Source organism: Myxocyprinus asiaticus, chromosome 29 (genome assembly GCF_019703515.2).
Source record: "Myxocyprinus asiaticus isolate MX2 ecotype Aquarium Trade chromosome 29, UBuf_Myxa_2, whole genome shotgun sequence".
Taxonomy (NCBI): Eukaryota; Metazoa; Chordata; class Actinopteri; order Cypriniformes; family Catostomidae; genus Myxocyprinus; species Myxocyprinus asiaticus.
In genome coordinates this window covers 6546000-6562010 of record NC_059372.1, presented here as the reverse complement: position 1 = coordinate 6562010, position 16011 = coordinate 6546000, and the positions used below count along the sequence as shown (strand labels likewise).

At 36.9% G+C, this 16011-nt stretch overlaps 1 protein-coding gene across 1 annotated transcript in view; it reads right to left on the bottom strand.

The window, feature by feature from the left end:
- LOC127419644 (beta-catenin-like protein 1) overlaps window positions 1-16011 on the bottom strand; it is an 82807-nt gene that overhangs the window by 22285 nt on the left and 44511 nt on the right. The window contains exons 12-13 of the mRNA XM_051661214.1: window positions 9990-10087; window positions 7072-7152 (exon numbers count right to left, since the gene is read on the bottom strand). Of these exons, the coding sequence (XP_051517174.1) occupies window positions 7072-7152; window positions 9990-10087 (179 nt within the window). The remainder of the gene's footprint in view (window positions 1-7071; window positions 7153-9989; window positions 10088-16011) is intronic.

Below are 16011 nucleotides of genomic sequence, written 5' to 3'. Positions count from 1 at the left end.
GCATATATTTGTAAAACATGATCATTTTCCACCCTCATTCTGACCCTCGGAAAGAAACGCAGTGTGACATCACAATGCGGCGGAAGCACGAGTAGTTTTGGAATCTTGGTTTCAACAAATTATCTTTTTGCTTTTTGAGTTCTGAAACTTACAGCATCTTTTTATGATCTCTTATATGTCAAAAGTCAAGGAAAATTTGATTCCTTATGTCATGCCCCCTTTAAGGGCAATATCTGCCCCCTAGATTTGGGCGTGAAGTCAAATACTTCAATGAATTAACATCAATTCTCTATCCGAGTAATTATATCTTATGTTTTATGCAATAATATGTACACCTAGGCCTAGAATAGAATATGAAGAAATATATCAGATTTTACACATAAAACTATTTTTGCCCCCACATTTTTATTTTGGGGGTATTTTTGCCCCAAGTAATTTCTGACCCTGGTGCACAGTGTTATAAACACAAACACAAAGCGCCCACAAATAACACGAATTATGCTAAAATAATGCAATAGAAATATACATAATATATGGAAATCTGCATTCAAATATGCATAACTAAAAGCAGCAAAACTATTCAAATATAGCCAGATATTCTATTTAAATATTATTATACTTCTGGGAAGGTTTTAAACATAAGCTTATACTTACAAAAACATCTGTAACAAATAACAGACTTTTACCACAAATGATATGGTAATTCATACTTTCTATAATTTACAGTATCTTAGAGTAAAATCACATGTACTGTCCTGTTACATCTGGTAAATTATATGGTGTCTCATAGTGTCTATTTACAAATATTTTTTGAAAGTATATTAAGTAAAAGTAAATGCATAGTTCTGTTAAATCTTATTTTTTTGTTTTACAGTATATGTTAAAGTAACTTACAGTTAACCACTAAACAGGTTGTTCTGGGAACATTTTTACATTATTTTGCCTTCAAAATTATTCTTTCACAGTATGTCGCTGCAGTAAACAAAGACAAAAGCACACAAAGAAGAGCAGACAGAATGTGGTGTAGGTTTTTATTGGGGTCTGTGTTTAGGAAATGCAATTTGATGAGAATTTGTAGCTGTCATTAGCTGGTAAAAGGAGGCGAGACAGGTGCGCTTGAACACGGCGGTGACAGCCCTCCGAGGCATTTTTAAACAAGGGCTCCGCTATGGGTGATATACTTTTATAGTGCTCGGAGAAAGCTTGGAACGCTGTTCCAGCTGGAGGAGAGCTGGTGCATTCAGTCGATGGGAGGAAAACAAGAGGAGACATTTCCCAAGTCATATTCCTGTCACTGCTACAGAGAGACGATTTATAGGCCGGCAAAAAAGACACAGAGGAGAAAGTAAAATGAGGTGGACGGCTGGGTTACAGGAAACATTGAAGAAACCCTCAGAAGAAACTGGTTTACATCCACACACCTGCAAATAGATGTGATAGAACGCTGAGCGATATATGTTTGCGATGCATTTAATTGGATTTTAATTTGGCCATTTAGTTTCCTAAAGGTCACGTCATCAGATTTGTTTAGAAATCACTCAATATCATGCGAGTATGTGAGTGTTAGGACTGATGTTTTAAATTAGGGATGGGCATTTCCAGTAATTTTGTAACACATAAAAGAATGAGTAATCGATTACTTGAAATTTAGAATTGAGCACTATGCATAAACGATAACATCTCGATTCAAAATTGACATATAGAAACATTTTTGTCTTCTCGTGTATTTTTATATATACTTATATTTTCTATTCACTTTTTATTTTTATTCTATTTTTTTTTTTATTTATTATTATTATCTCTGTCTTGTTGCTGTATTGTTTGTGCACTGGAAGCTTCCATCATCAAGATGTGTAAGCATACTTGGCAATAAAGCTTCTTCTTCTTCTTCATACATTCCAAGTCTTCTGAAGTGATACAATCACTTCAAATAATTACAGAAGTTTCTTTTTGGGCAAACTATTCCTTTAACGTCATGTATCCACAGCACCAACCAATGCATTTAAGTTTTAACTGCAAGATATAGAAGAGAGAAGCAATTTCATTTTTACCCATAGCAGGCAAAGGCACAAAGGAAAATAAAATTGCAATATTCAAGTAGTGTTTTTACTAGTCGAATATTTAAAGCTGAACGAGTACTCGATTAATCGATCACTCGTGTACATCCTTATTTCAAATGTGTGTTTGATTTAAGCTTCAACAGCAAAAACATTATTACAGTTGTAATTAGTATGATTCATTTCTGTGAATTAGTTCAAAACAGACATTTTCATCGCGGCATTCTGCAATCAAGTATTGTTCATATAATGTTCGCAAAACGTTATAACTGACTGTTTTCACAGACAACGGATTTTTTACATAGCTGTACTATCTTCTTGTATCTCGGTCTCTCTTCATTCATAATAAAATAACTTCAACTCAAGGGATAATTAATATTTGTCAAAATTATGTCAATGGGTAAATGTTTTTGTAAAGTAGTCATGTAATAATCGGTTTAATCCTTTAAGCTCTGAAGGTGTTTTTAAAGAGTTCCTGTTTCAGTGGCATACCCAAAATTAAAGCCTTACAACTTAAAAAAAAAAAAAAAAAAAAAAAAAAAAAAAAAAACGTTTGGTATTATTGTAAATAAAACTTTTCAATTGTTTTAATATATTATGAATACATTCTGAGACTCTCAGCCTAAGAAACTGCTGAAAAAAATCACAAAACAAATTAGCCAAAAAATCCTTTTTTTCTTATATCTCTGGGTGTAAATAAGGTGGCTCCGAAAAATGACTTTTGTTTCGTTCCCAATTATGTCAACTGTATCTGAGAAAAAATTTGTGTTGATATGACAAAGCAATCAAAAGTTATAGCATTACAATAATCATTTATCATAGTGTCCAAAAATGTCTCAATGTGTCCAAAAAACTCTCCAAACAAATAAAACATAATTGTACATAAGAACTAAATACACATGCAAACACAACAATGACTAAAGGTATGGATAGCATGTAGACATGATTTTAGTAATGAGATTTTACACAATGAGTGCCATTTGACTCAATGAGTCTGGATCTTTGAGTCTGTGTCATGTACTTGGCGCCATCTCCTGGTGGTCATATGTAACATTGTGCTTCGTGTGGATTATCTAATGATCAATGCATCCGATTACCTTGTGGACTAGTTTGAAATATAATCACCTCCTCTAAGTAATGATATGTGATATTTTATGTTCTGTTTATTTTTTGTGAAGTTATAGGTGAAAATGCAGCATATAAGCAACACCAACATAATTGTCAAAGACAAAAGCTGTGTCCCAAATGACACACTATACACTATGCACTTACAAATTGTAAGTGTATGAATTTTCAAAGTGTAGTATTGTCCCAAATGGAACGTTCAATGGTTTTTTACTACACGGAAGTGTTCACTGTTTAACAGCTGACGGAAGTTACGTTTCAAACCCAAGCGTTGTGTTGCCGCTAGCTTTAGCGCGCTATCCATCCTCAGTTCAACACTTATATCTCTATAATATACATATTCACACAGCATGGTATGATGGTAAAGCATTTAACTCACTTTTGTAAGGTGCTGTCTTCACAGACGTTTAGCTAGTTGTAATATTCTCCATTATTTACAGTTGATTTGCCAGATCACCATCGCTGCCGGTAACTCCGCCCCTTCCGCTATGTAAGGAAAGCCACATGCGCCGATGAGTGCACCAAGTGTCTAACATTCCACACTCCGTTTTGATGGTTGAAAAAGTGCATCATCCGGATACTTGTAGTACACTTCTTATTGTTGCATTTTCAGTGTAAACATACTACTCGGACTACTTACACTTAAAAATGACGTAAAGTAGTGCAGAAGTGTGCGGTTTGGGACGCACCGATATACTTCGCTATTACTCGCTATATTTATGTCTGTGAGTAAAACAAATAGGCTAATAATATTCTACTCTTTGAGAGCTTCCCAATAACATATGACACATGGCTATTTGATTAGTTTGATGTTTTTACTGATTGCAATAATATGTACAGTGCAATTTTTGATCAATGATCAAAACGGAGCACTTCTGATTTGTTTGCAAATTTCAAGGCGCTTGTTCAGTTTTAGTCATAATGCATGCATGCTTTAGAAAGTAGAGCTTCTAAGCTTTCAAACGAAACCTATTTTGTGTGGGTCAAGACTGAAGTTATTAATATATTGACTATTAAGCTTAAAGGGTTAATTCAGCCAGTCATTATCGCAAAATAAATCCCTCTTTTTTTTTTACTAAGTTTTAGTTCTTTGCTTTAAACATTTTGAATCTATTTTGCAAAACTGTGTTTGGTTAAAATTATGGTTACTGTTTGAAAAAAACAAAACAGTTCAGAGCAAATACTACTAAAAATACTACTACTATAGCTACTGATATATCTATTAAATATTGCGAAAAAGGCAAAAAAATATAGAGATATACGTTTTTTGCTATATTATCATCTACCCCTACCTGAATCCTTCCAGAAAACATTTGCTGTCATAAACACACACACACAAACACATTAGGATCAATTAGAAACACACCGCAGGATTCTTCATCAGTGCCCTGCTCACATCCGCAACATACGCACGCCAATATCACACCAGCACAGTATAACCAAACACACAATATCCCTTCTACATACACACACACACACAAAACACAGTCTAAACTACAACACAATCTCCACAAATACATATACGCATATAGTAGCTGGTTAATAAAATACAGACACATAACCTAGAATAATGACTCTTTCCTGCTAATTATCATCATCATTTAATATCTGCCTTCTAATCATCTGCACATTAATTAGCACTGGACGAGACCCTACATCTTATAAAACTGATAGTTACGGCTCTTAAATCTGATTGGATGAGCCGCACATCAATTGAATTCCATATTAATGCGGCAGGTTGCACCATTCTTCAAATGATCTTTGACTGTTACGTTGCTTGGCAACTGTAAACAGCCCAGAATCAGACTACTAAACTGCTGAATTACTTGGGGGAAGAATTGCCAATTAGTGCAGTTAGCAAAGGCACGCACACTATTACTATTGCTAATACTCTGTTATAAACCCTTATTTCTAAGCATTAAAATTAAGCATGTAAACCGTCCCGCACGGTTTGTGCTACAGACAAAAACGATACTTCAAATTGTGCAGCATATATGCTATATAGCAGGGCTCCAGACTACAAAAAAAAAAAAAAGACTATGGAGTCGTTATACTCACTGCACTAGACAATAATCACAAATATTTTATGTAACAATTTTTTAGAACACTTTTTATTACAACAAAACTTTTAGTTGTTAATATTTATCTTTAATTTCACTTTGTCATAGACTGATACTGAGATTGACGAACATATCAAAGTAACGGTTCTCAGGTCATTTCAAATCGGACAAAAATGGCTAAATTTGTTTCATTCTCGGCTTGTAAATGACTGACGAAGGTCTTAAGCACGCAAGCCAATGTGAATGAGCTTTAGCGCTAAACACCACAAGTTCTCGTTTGAACGTGGAAGCCAATGCGAATGAGCTTTAGCGCTAAACACCACAAGTTCTCGCTTGAACGTGGAAGCCAATGCGAATGAGCTTTAGCGCTAAACACCACAAGTTCTCGCTTGAACGTGGAAGCCAATGCGAATGAGCTTTAGCGCTAAACACCACAAGTTCTCGTTTGAACGTGGAAGCCAATGCGAATGAGCTTTAGCGCTAAACACCACAAGTTCTCGTTTGAACGTGGAAGCCAATGCGAATGAGCTTTAGCGCTAAACACCACAAGTTCTCGCTTGAACGTGGAAGCCAATGCGAATGAGCTTTAGCGCTAAACACCACAAGTTCTCGCTTGAACGTGGAAGCCAATGCGAATGAGCTTTAGCGCTAAACACCACAAGTTCTCGCTTGAACGTGGAAGCCAATGCGAATGAGCTTTAGCGCTAAACACCACAAGTTCTCGCTTGAACGTGGAAGCCAATGCGAATGAGCTTTAGCGCTAAACACCACAAGTTCTCGCTTGAACGTGGAAGCCAATGCGAATGAGCTTTAGCGCTAAACACCACAAGTTCTCGTTTGAACGTGGAAGCCAATGCGAATGAGCTTTAGCGCTAAACACCACAAGTTCTCGTTTGAACGTGGAAGCCAATGCGAATGAGCTTTAGCGCTAAACACCACAAGTTCTCGCTTGAACGTGGAAGCCAATGCGAATGAGCTTTAGCGCTAAACACCACAAGTTCTCGCTTGAACGTGGAAGCCAATGCGAATGAGCTTTAGCGCTAAACACCACAAGTTCTCGCTTGAACGTGGAAGCCAATGCGAATGAGCTTTAGCGCTAAACACCACAAGTTCTCGCTTGAACGTGGAAGCCAATGTGAATGAGCTTTAGCGCTAAACACCACAAGTTCTCGTTTGAACGTGGAAGCCAATGTGAATGAGCTTTAGCGCTAAACACCACAAGTTCTCGTTTGAACGTGGAAGCCAATGCGAATGAGCTTTAGCGCTAAACACCACAAGTTCTCGCTTGAACGTGGAAGCCAATGCGAATGAGCTTTAGCGCTAAACACCACAAGTTCTTGCTTGAACATTTTAAACGAGCATCTCTCAGTGCATTATGACAGAATTTTTCTTTTTGGGTGAACTATTCCTTTAGTAAATATAAAGTGTTCTTTGCAAGCAACATCAGTGTGTACTTCTTATTAAATATTTTATCAATAAGAAATTTCTATATGTGTTGTAAATCTGTCCATAAACCCCTTGTAGTGCCTTTCTCTGGTTCAACCCCGGAGTTACGGCATTATTGGACTGTAGATCCAGCAGGGACTGATGTGAATCTGAGGGCAATCACTGCTCAGTGTAAAAGTGTAAAGTTTAAGAGTATTCTGCAGTAAAGGTGAGCAGTGCAACAGAACCCCACAGTAAAAGCGTGTCGAGTGTCCGACCTGCAGGTCTCTCAGTGACATTTGAGTGTGGTAGGTCTGCTCGTATCTTCACACACACATCTGCCCTCATGGAAGAGATACTGCCAATCCAACGCATGTATGTATGTGTGTGTGTGCAGTTCTTACGTGCTTCTCTCCTTCAATTCTCTTGTCTGCGAGCTGAACCGCGTCTAGGTACTTAAAATGCAGCTCCATGAGTCTGTCCACCTGCAGAGAGCGAGCGAACAAGAGGGGATTACATATGCACCAAAAATGCAACAAACACTCCACACAAAAACACAAATATAGTTGAGAGTAGCAAGAAACATCACACGCAATTGGACGTGTGTTTCAGGATGCAAATTCACACTATGTAAAATATCTTCATTTAAAGAACAAGCATAATTTTCTGGACACTAAAATAAAATCTCCTTTTTAGTGGTCAACAAATATGGGCATTTTAACGGTGTATGTTGATACAGATATCTAGAGAGCAGGTGGGCCGATGGCCAATATATTTCTGATATAAATAATACAACGTAATAATAGCAAATAAACTGCATAAAATAGCCGAATTTAAATGAACAGTTATCTTGCACGATATTACGTGAGTTTGGGTCAAAACCATTGGTTTTTCCTGCCGATGGCCAACAGGGGGATGTTCGTGAAACCTGAAAACAGTCAGTATTGTTTGCAATTCCACTTAGTGCCTTAAAGGCACAGAAAATTCAACACATCAGCTTTAACTCAAATGGCATCAAAGCCTTCATGTGATAAAGGTTTGTTGTGTTATTTAAAGACAAACAGAAACATTCGTCATTATCTGTCTGGTGCAGACATACTGTGACAATCTGAAGCACATATGGCCAATATCCTTCAGCTGCTGAAACTACCAATAATGCAGTGCTGCTGTCAGAGTGATAAAGCAGAGCCCAGCAGGACTGTGAGGGTTATTTTAAGAGTAGTGACTGCTGAGCGATAGCAGCTCTGTGAAACGGCACACGTGTCTGCACAGGTGTGGAGGCCCCTAACCACGACTAAAGAAGACATATAACAAAAAGACAAAGCGTACAGTACGACTACGGCAGTGGAAGTCCATAAAACACATATATCAGCCAAAACATGGATTGTATTAATGCACGCTTGAGTATGGGTGATGAGTCATAAGAAAGAAAGAACGAACAAACAAACAAAAAATAAACATCAAACAAATGAACTACCGAATAGAGAATGAACAACGGAAAAATAAACAACGTATCAATGACCTACTGTAGTGTTTCCCAACCTTTTTTGTACCCCTACAGCACCATCAGTAAGGCTAAATGACCCTTTCATCGACCAAAGACTAAATCATTTAACATTGTTATTAATATTGATTATAATTAATGATAATTAATAATTATATTCCAGGTATATTTCAGTTATAATGTCCATTTTGCTTACATAGGAAATAAATGTTCTCTCAGCTAATGCTGTTAATTATACAGGGGACCTTCTAACTTGGTATATTATGAAATATTAATTTGACAACTGTAATTTTATCACTAGGTTTTCAATTTAGGTCACATTTGAGCTTTTTTTAAATGTACAAATTCCATGTATTCCATCAATAAATATGATGTCTTGGAATTGAATATATTATATTGCATACATATATTTTATCACATGTTTATTGTTTACATGCATAATTTTTACAATTCACAAGTACTTACATTGAGCTAAAACGGTACTACTGACAGCAGTTCAGCTAGTGAGTGCATTTTAATGGGAGAGAAAGTTTAATGTCTCTTTTTGATCAACAAACTGTAAAGAACAGAAAGGGTATTAAGAGACATTATTCAATGACAAATGGATTGCGTGGATCTCGTCTTTGGACACACATTACACGGGACAAGTCAAACAAAACTTTTACTCTCAACAGGCAGTGAAAAGATCTTGGGCCAAATGTTGCATAGAGTAAAATATCGATATTGGTATTGTTCAAATGAAGATCACAAATGATAGGAAAATCTATATTTTTACCCATCCCTAATTTTATTATTTTTATTTTAAGCCATACATGTGATTGTGTTAGGTTCAACATAGCAAAATCCAATTCTTTTCACGTACCCCCTGGAACCTGCTTACCCTGGTTGGGAACCAAATAAAGAACAAACAAACGAAAAAACAAACAAAACAATGAACAAACAAACAAACTACCAATTAAAGAACGAACAAACCCAAAAAAACAAGCGAACAAATGAACTTCCAAATAAAGACAGAACAAACAAAAAACAAACCATAAAGATAAACAAAACAATTAACAAATTATCTACAGAATAACAAACAAACAGGAAAAAATAAACAATGAACAATTGAACTGCCAACTAAACAATGAACAAACGAAAAAATAAACAATGAACAATTAAAATACTGAATAACGAAAAAACAAAAAAAAAACAATGATGAGAAGGATAAAAAATAAACAACGAACTAAATGAACTAACAAATAAAAAACAAATGATTTATAGTGATTAACAAAAGAATGAACAACGAACAAAGAAACAATAAAGAGTGAAAAAAAAAATTAATGAATCAAAAAACAACTAATGAACAAAAGAACATATTAAAAATTAACAAACCAAAGAATGGACAAGAAAAAAAAAAATTTATGAAAGAAAAAAGGAAAGAATTAGTTTTCAACTTTTGGAAGTTTAGCTTGCACAATTAAATTAGTTACCGGTTAAAACTTGAAGAATTACACATTTTATGTTTCTTTTAAAACTACCTTCATGTTCAGTTTTTAATTTATAATAAATAAAAAAATTATTTTGACACTTATAATAACTTAAAACTTAGACTGTTATTTTTTGCTTGTAAAATGTAATGATTTTATGTTTACAGTGCCAAGTCATACATGACCACAACATCATCTGACCTACGAATAAAGTCTGTACAATCTTTATTTAGCGTAAACTCTGCATTAAACCCATCTGCCACTGAACTCTCCGAAACACTTCTGTCACTCCTGCCATTTTTAGAAGCAGAAAATAATGAAGCTGTATCATCAGCGGTCTTATTTTTACCTTCTCGCAGTCGTTCTCTGTGAACTTGCTGAGGAGTCGACCTCTCTGCTGTGCTTTCAGGTTCCTCAACATGGAGGCGATTATGGAGCAAACGTGTTCTGATGGGAGAAAACAACATACAAACAAGGGTTTAGTGTCCTTATTTTACATCCTCTTGACGTTCAAGTAAAAATAAAGGTGAAACAGCAGCACTGAGTGGGCGGCGAAATCAAAGCAACTGCCATGTGATTCTCTAGAACAAATTTACGAAACCACCCGAAAACAACAAAGCCTGAACACAAACCACCTCAGAGATTAGACACGTCTGCAGTTTGTAAAAGTTCTCCTGCATTTCTGAAACCAGTTTGTAACTTTTTCTTGTGGCTGTCAGAGTGAATCCAATTGAGGTTTGTTAGTTCTTGATCAAAACTGATACAGCAATAAAAGAGAAGTTAACATCTCAGAGACAAATAATAAAACAGATAGAAACCTCAACATTAATAAAGTTTACAAGTTATATTTAAGGAATGATCTGAGTTCAGAACATATTATTGAAAAAGGGTACCCCGTTTACTTTCTAAATACACATTACCGGACTATTACCCCCATCCACCCCAAAAAAGTTTGTTTTCATAATCCTTTTTTTATCAGTAAAGATACAGTAACATCTCATAAAAAAAAGCGCTAATTTACTAAAAGATTTAAAAAGAAAAACTCACACAGAAATTGTCGAGAGTGCCTGTGATTGCATTAGACAGACGCTGGAAATGGAAAATGTGAGACGGCACTAAAAGCTTTAATTAATGTGTAAAAGTGTTTGCTCGCTGCTGTCCACTATAAAAACACACTAATGAAAAACCATTAGGGCTGAGCGAGAAGAAATCAGAAATCTAAAATCAGAAATGACTATTTGTTTACTAGAGTAAAGTGTGTAGACGCAGGTTAAAGCAAAATTAAAACGAATACAAATATACAGTAGAAATATGAATGAATGAACGTTTCAGAAAAGCTCTAAATAACTGGCACTACACTCAAAGCGCTTTACACGGTGAACAGGGGAATCTCCTCAACCACCACCAGTGTGCAGCATCCACCTGGATGATGCGACGGCGGCCATAGTGTGCCACTATGCCCACCACACACCAGCTAATGGATGGGGATTATTAGGAGGCCATGATGGATAAGGGCCAATGAAGGAAATTTGGCCAGGACACCGGGGTTACACCCCTACTCTTTACAAGAAGTGCCCTTTTGAATGACCAGAGAGAGTCAGGACCTCGATTTAATGTCTCATCCAAAGGACGGTGCCTTTTTACAGTATAGTGTCCCCATCACTATACTGGGGCATTAGGACCCACACAGACCGCAGATTGAGCACCCCTTGCTGGCCTCACTAACACCTCTTCCAGCAGCAACCTTAGTTTCCCATGAGGTCTCCCATCCAGGTACTGACCAGACTCAACCCTGCTTAGCTTCAGTGGGTAACCAGTCTACAGCTACAAGGTGATATGGCTGCTGGCTATGCCCAATACACAAGTCTCAAGGACTTTAAAGTAGGAAATGTGCATTTTGTAAGGCCTGTGGCAGAATAATATGATTTCCCAGGACTGTACGATCTGATTGTGGGTTTATTGTGATTAGCAGGTATTGGTACGGTATGAAAACAGCTGAGATAGGCCATGACAGATAAACGAGCTGAAACATGGATAATACTAATACCTGCGTGTTAGTAAAACAGTGATTACAAGTGAAGATAGAGTATAGAGAACACATATAGATTAGGGGTGTAACGGTTCACTCATCACATGATTCGGTTCACAATACTGAACTCACGGTTCAGTTCGTTTCACGATTCTTTAAACTAAGCCTGAATCAAGGAAAGTTAAGATTGAAAGTTTATTATTATTATTATTAGTACTAATTTATATACATATGCAAAACAGTTTGTTTCCTTAAAAATGTAGCTAATAGTACTGTTCTTAAAAGTGCTAAATGAGGGGGGCCTGGGTAGCTCAGCGAATATTGACGCTGACTATCACCCCTGGAGTCGCGAGTTCAAATCCAGGGCGTGCAGAATGACTCCAACCAGGTCTCCTAAGTAACCAAATTGGCCCAGTTGCTAGTCACATGGGGTAACCTCCTCGTGGTTGCGATTAGTGGTTCTCGATCTCAATGGGGCGTGTGGTAAGTTTTGCGTGGATCACGGAGAGTAGCATGAGCCTCCACCGAGTCTCCGCGGTGTCATGCACAACGAGCCACGTGATAAGATGCGCGGATTGACGGTCTCAGAAGCGGAGGCAACTGAGACTTGTCCTCTGCCACCTGGACTGAGGTGAGTAACCGCGCCACCACGAGGACCTAGTAAATAGTGGGAATTGGGCATTCCAAATTGGGGAGAAAGGGGGATAAAAAATAAAATTAAAATAAAAAAAGTGCTAAATGATCCATCAGAGATGTACTGGGACTAAAAACAGCCCAGAGAAGGGCAATGGTGAATGAAATCGGCGATCCAACAAAAACAAATGAAGATCCAATGATAAAAACAAAAGAGCAGGGTGGATAAGCGTACAAAAGTACCAAAGAATCACAAATTAAGAGCAAAGAACCAACGAGTGAAAAAGTGAGATCAAATAAATGAGTGATAGAAAGTGTAAGAAAGATAGAACCAACAAATGAATAAAGATTGAACCAATAAATGAAAAAAGTACGAATGGAAGTAAACGAAAGCAACAGAAAGCAAAACAGAGCAAAACAAAGAGTCAATTAAGATACGAAAACAATAAAAGGACCCTACAAACAAAAAGAAGTAAAACTAACAAAGCAAAATAGCGAACTAACACATAAAAGAATGAACCAAAGAAGAAAGACAGAAAAAAAACAAACGAAAAGCTAAAGATAGCAATATGAAATATACTGGCCGATATGAATGAAGAACCTTGAGAGATATCAGATGTATCAGATTATCGGACGGCTCATTTTTAATCTCATTATCCTCTATGTAGCCTCTAATGCAATATTAAAACCAATACAAATTTACAAACAACTGTATCCATCACAGAACTTTATAAAAGTACGAAATGTGAGCTCTTTAAACCTGTGCCTGAAGAATGTGATTTCCCATGACTGTACAATGTGAATTTAATGCAGCAGATCATCTCGCTAACCTTTTTCGTCACGTTTCCTTTTAATTGGCTCCCACTCTTTTCAAGGCACAATTTTCCAGGACATTTCCAGGATATTTTATGGGCCCAACAAGTGTAATATAAGCAAAAGCACATGCGTCCATTTAAATGGTGCTTTTATTTTGGTGTTCTGTGCTTTTGACAGTAGTTTCTCACCTCCAGATAAGCAGTTCGCTCCATGGCCCAGTGTGATTATTAATTGTATTAATCTCGGTGAAGCTGTGATTTAAATATATAAATACATAGTCTGCATGTGCTGCACACCTCAGAGTGCTCTGCTCTCTGTCATCTCACACACAAGTGCTTTACACATTCATTTTCAAGTGTGCATCACTTTTAGATTATATATTTGTTTAATTAAATCACAGACTTTTGAAGTTTAATTATCACACTAGGACATATCGCAATTTTTATTTGATTTACTGTGCTTTCAAACATTATTTTTTGCCCAAATATGTCGTATTCCATGACATTTTGCGTTTTATAACTAATGCCGTTTTTATGACTAGATTCCACGATGGAGTTCATGTTTTCCACATATTACATGTGGTAACTGTTAGCAGACTGCGATTGTTGAATTATTGAACGTTAATTAACAACTTGAGGTTTGAATGCCGAATCACCATGCTACCAACTCAGGGTGTGAATTACTTTTCCAAAAATATCAGTGGTCCGTCCGGCAAATATTTTTGTGGTTAACATCACAGCAATGTTGTAACAAAAAAATCTTATTTTGTATATAAATACAATACAAATATTTAAAACTATTTCGTCAGAGCAAAGCAGTGATGACAGCAGATGAGCAGAAAAAAAGGATGTGAAAGGGATTCGTTTATGACAGTTAACCATTGACGTTAACCGTTTCACAATGCGCAGCCACCGGCAGTGACAAAATTATACGAATGTTTGCATTTGACTCCTTTTTCGAGTCCCGATCATTATCAGGTTCAGTCAAACAGTTCTACTATACTAAAATATTTTCCAGGACAAATCATTATGTTCCAGGACATTTAGGTATTTTTCAAATTTTCCATTACATTTTCACGAATGGAAAACTGCATTGCAAAATTCCAGGTTTTCCAGGATGCGTGGGAACCCTGTTAAAGCTAAAGCACTTCTATTGTAAACTTTTGCGTCATGAGAAATTCACATAGCAATGCACTTAAAAATCATTGCTAATCACAAGTATTTGAGAAAGGTTATACACTAAAGTATATTTAGCAACGTTTAACGTCACTGCTATAAGAGCACATCTATAAAAGGACATACTGCAGCACTTCGTCAGGTAAAAGATAAATATTTAAACGCTATCTCCTACAAGCTCTCACAACCTATAATCAGACAGCCTTGATAAAACAATTTAATTTGGCCTTGGCCTTCACCGGCACTGAATACAAATGAGCCTTGTTGAATTTAAGCATCAGTCCATATGCATACGCTAGCATTTCTTAACGAACACATTATGCATTCTAATTTGGTGGGTAAACGGAGGGGACACAATAATCAAGAGATGGCAACAGGAAATGCTCGGTCAGCTCTGTGATGTCGCAGGTCTTTAAGGTGACTCCGGGGAGCACAGCCACCAGGAGAGGGAAAAGAGGAGTGTTATTAGTGGTGGAATAAAGTGTCTGTGGTGAGGAATACAGCCTGAGGGAGAGGGAGAGGATGAGAGGTGCAGACGAGAGGTCGGAGATAAGTGTGTTATCTCCAAGCTCTGCCCCGGGAAAGCTTTTGTCATCATTACACACAGGAAAGAGTCGGCGGCTGCCCAATACCATTACTTCTGGTCTCCATGGAAACGGGAAGGCAGGCCATTGGCTTTCAAGTCAGGAATTCAATGGAGCGCCCAGTAGGGGGAGGTAATCTTTGTGAAGATTAGATAGGCGTCAGTGTATTCCGATATGGGGCAGATTCCAAATGGCAATTTTGCGCCCTTTAAAGGAACGCTCCTCGAAAGGTTGTTTCAAATGCAAGTGAGCAACAGAATACCTTCAAGAAGGGCTGTCTACAAGGCCGTTAGCAAAGTGAACATACAATGGTTACTTCAAGGTGAATTATTTTTTATATTTATGTGATCCTGGGTTAAGATTCATTTTGAAATTTCCAGAAACCCAGAAAGGGGTCACCCAAAAATGAAAATTCTGTGATCATTTGCTCATCCTCATGTTATTGCAAACCTGTACGACTTTACTACTACTGAAGAACACAAAAGGTGAATTTCCATTTTTACGTAAACTATTCCATTAAGACCATACCTGGATTTTCAAAACGGCAAAACGTCTAGCATGTGCACTAGCTCATATGCAGTGACAAGCCAAAGGAGTTTCCTTTGTGTAAGAACATCCCCCAAAACAAAGCGGATTACCACATTATCACGGTACGAATCCGCAAAAAAAAAAAAAAGAGCAGCTAATTTTCAATGAAGTATCCCTTAGAAAAACCTCTGAGAAAAGCGAGAACAATAATCTGATTCCAAGTTTCATTTCAAACAGGAGAATTAACAGAGCTCTGGAGATCAGCACAATTACACAAACGCTTTTGATTCAATTGAGCAAAGCAATTGAAGCACTTACCGCAATTATTACATGTCCGGTAGAGATTAAAAAGCAGTTAAAAGACAATCATTAGAAATAAATGAACAGCTGCTTTTCCCTCTACAATCAGCTCAGTTCACATTTTGGCAATCTCAAGTCACTGTTGAGATGACCAAGCAAATTGTCTTAAAGGTTGTCTAACATCTCTCGAAAGAATTGATATTACTGAAGACATTTGTAAAAACCCCTAGAGTAATTTAGTCTTAAATGCTCAGAATCCCCTGCTTTGACTAATAAGTGATCAGTCACACAGAATGACCATCTTTT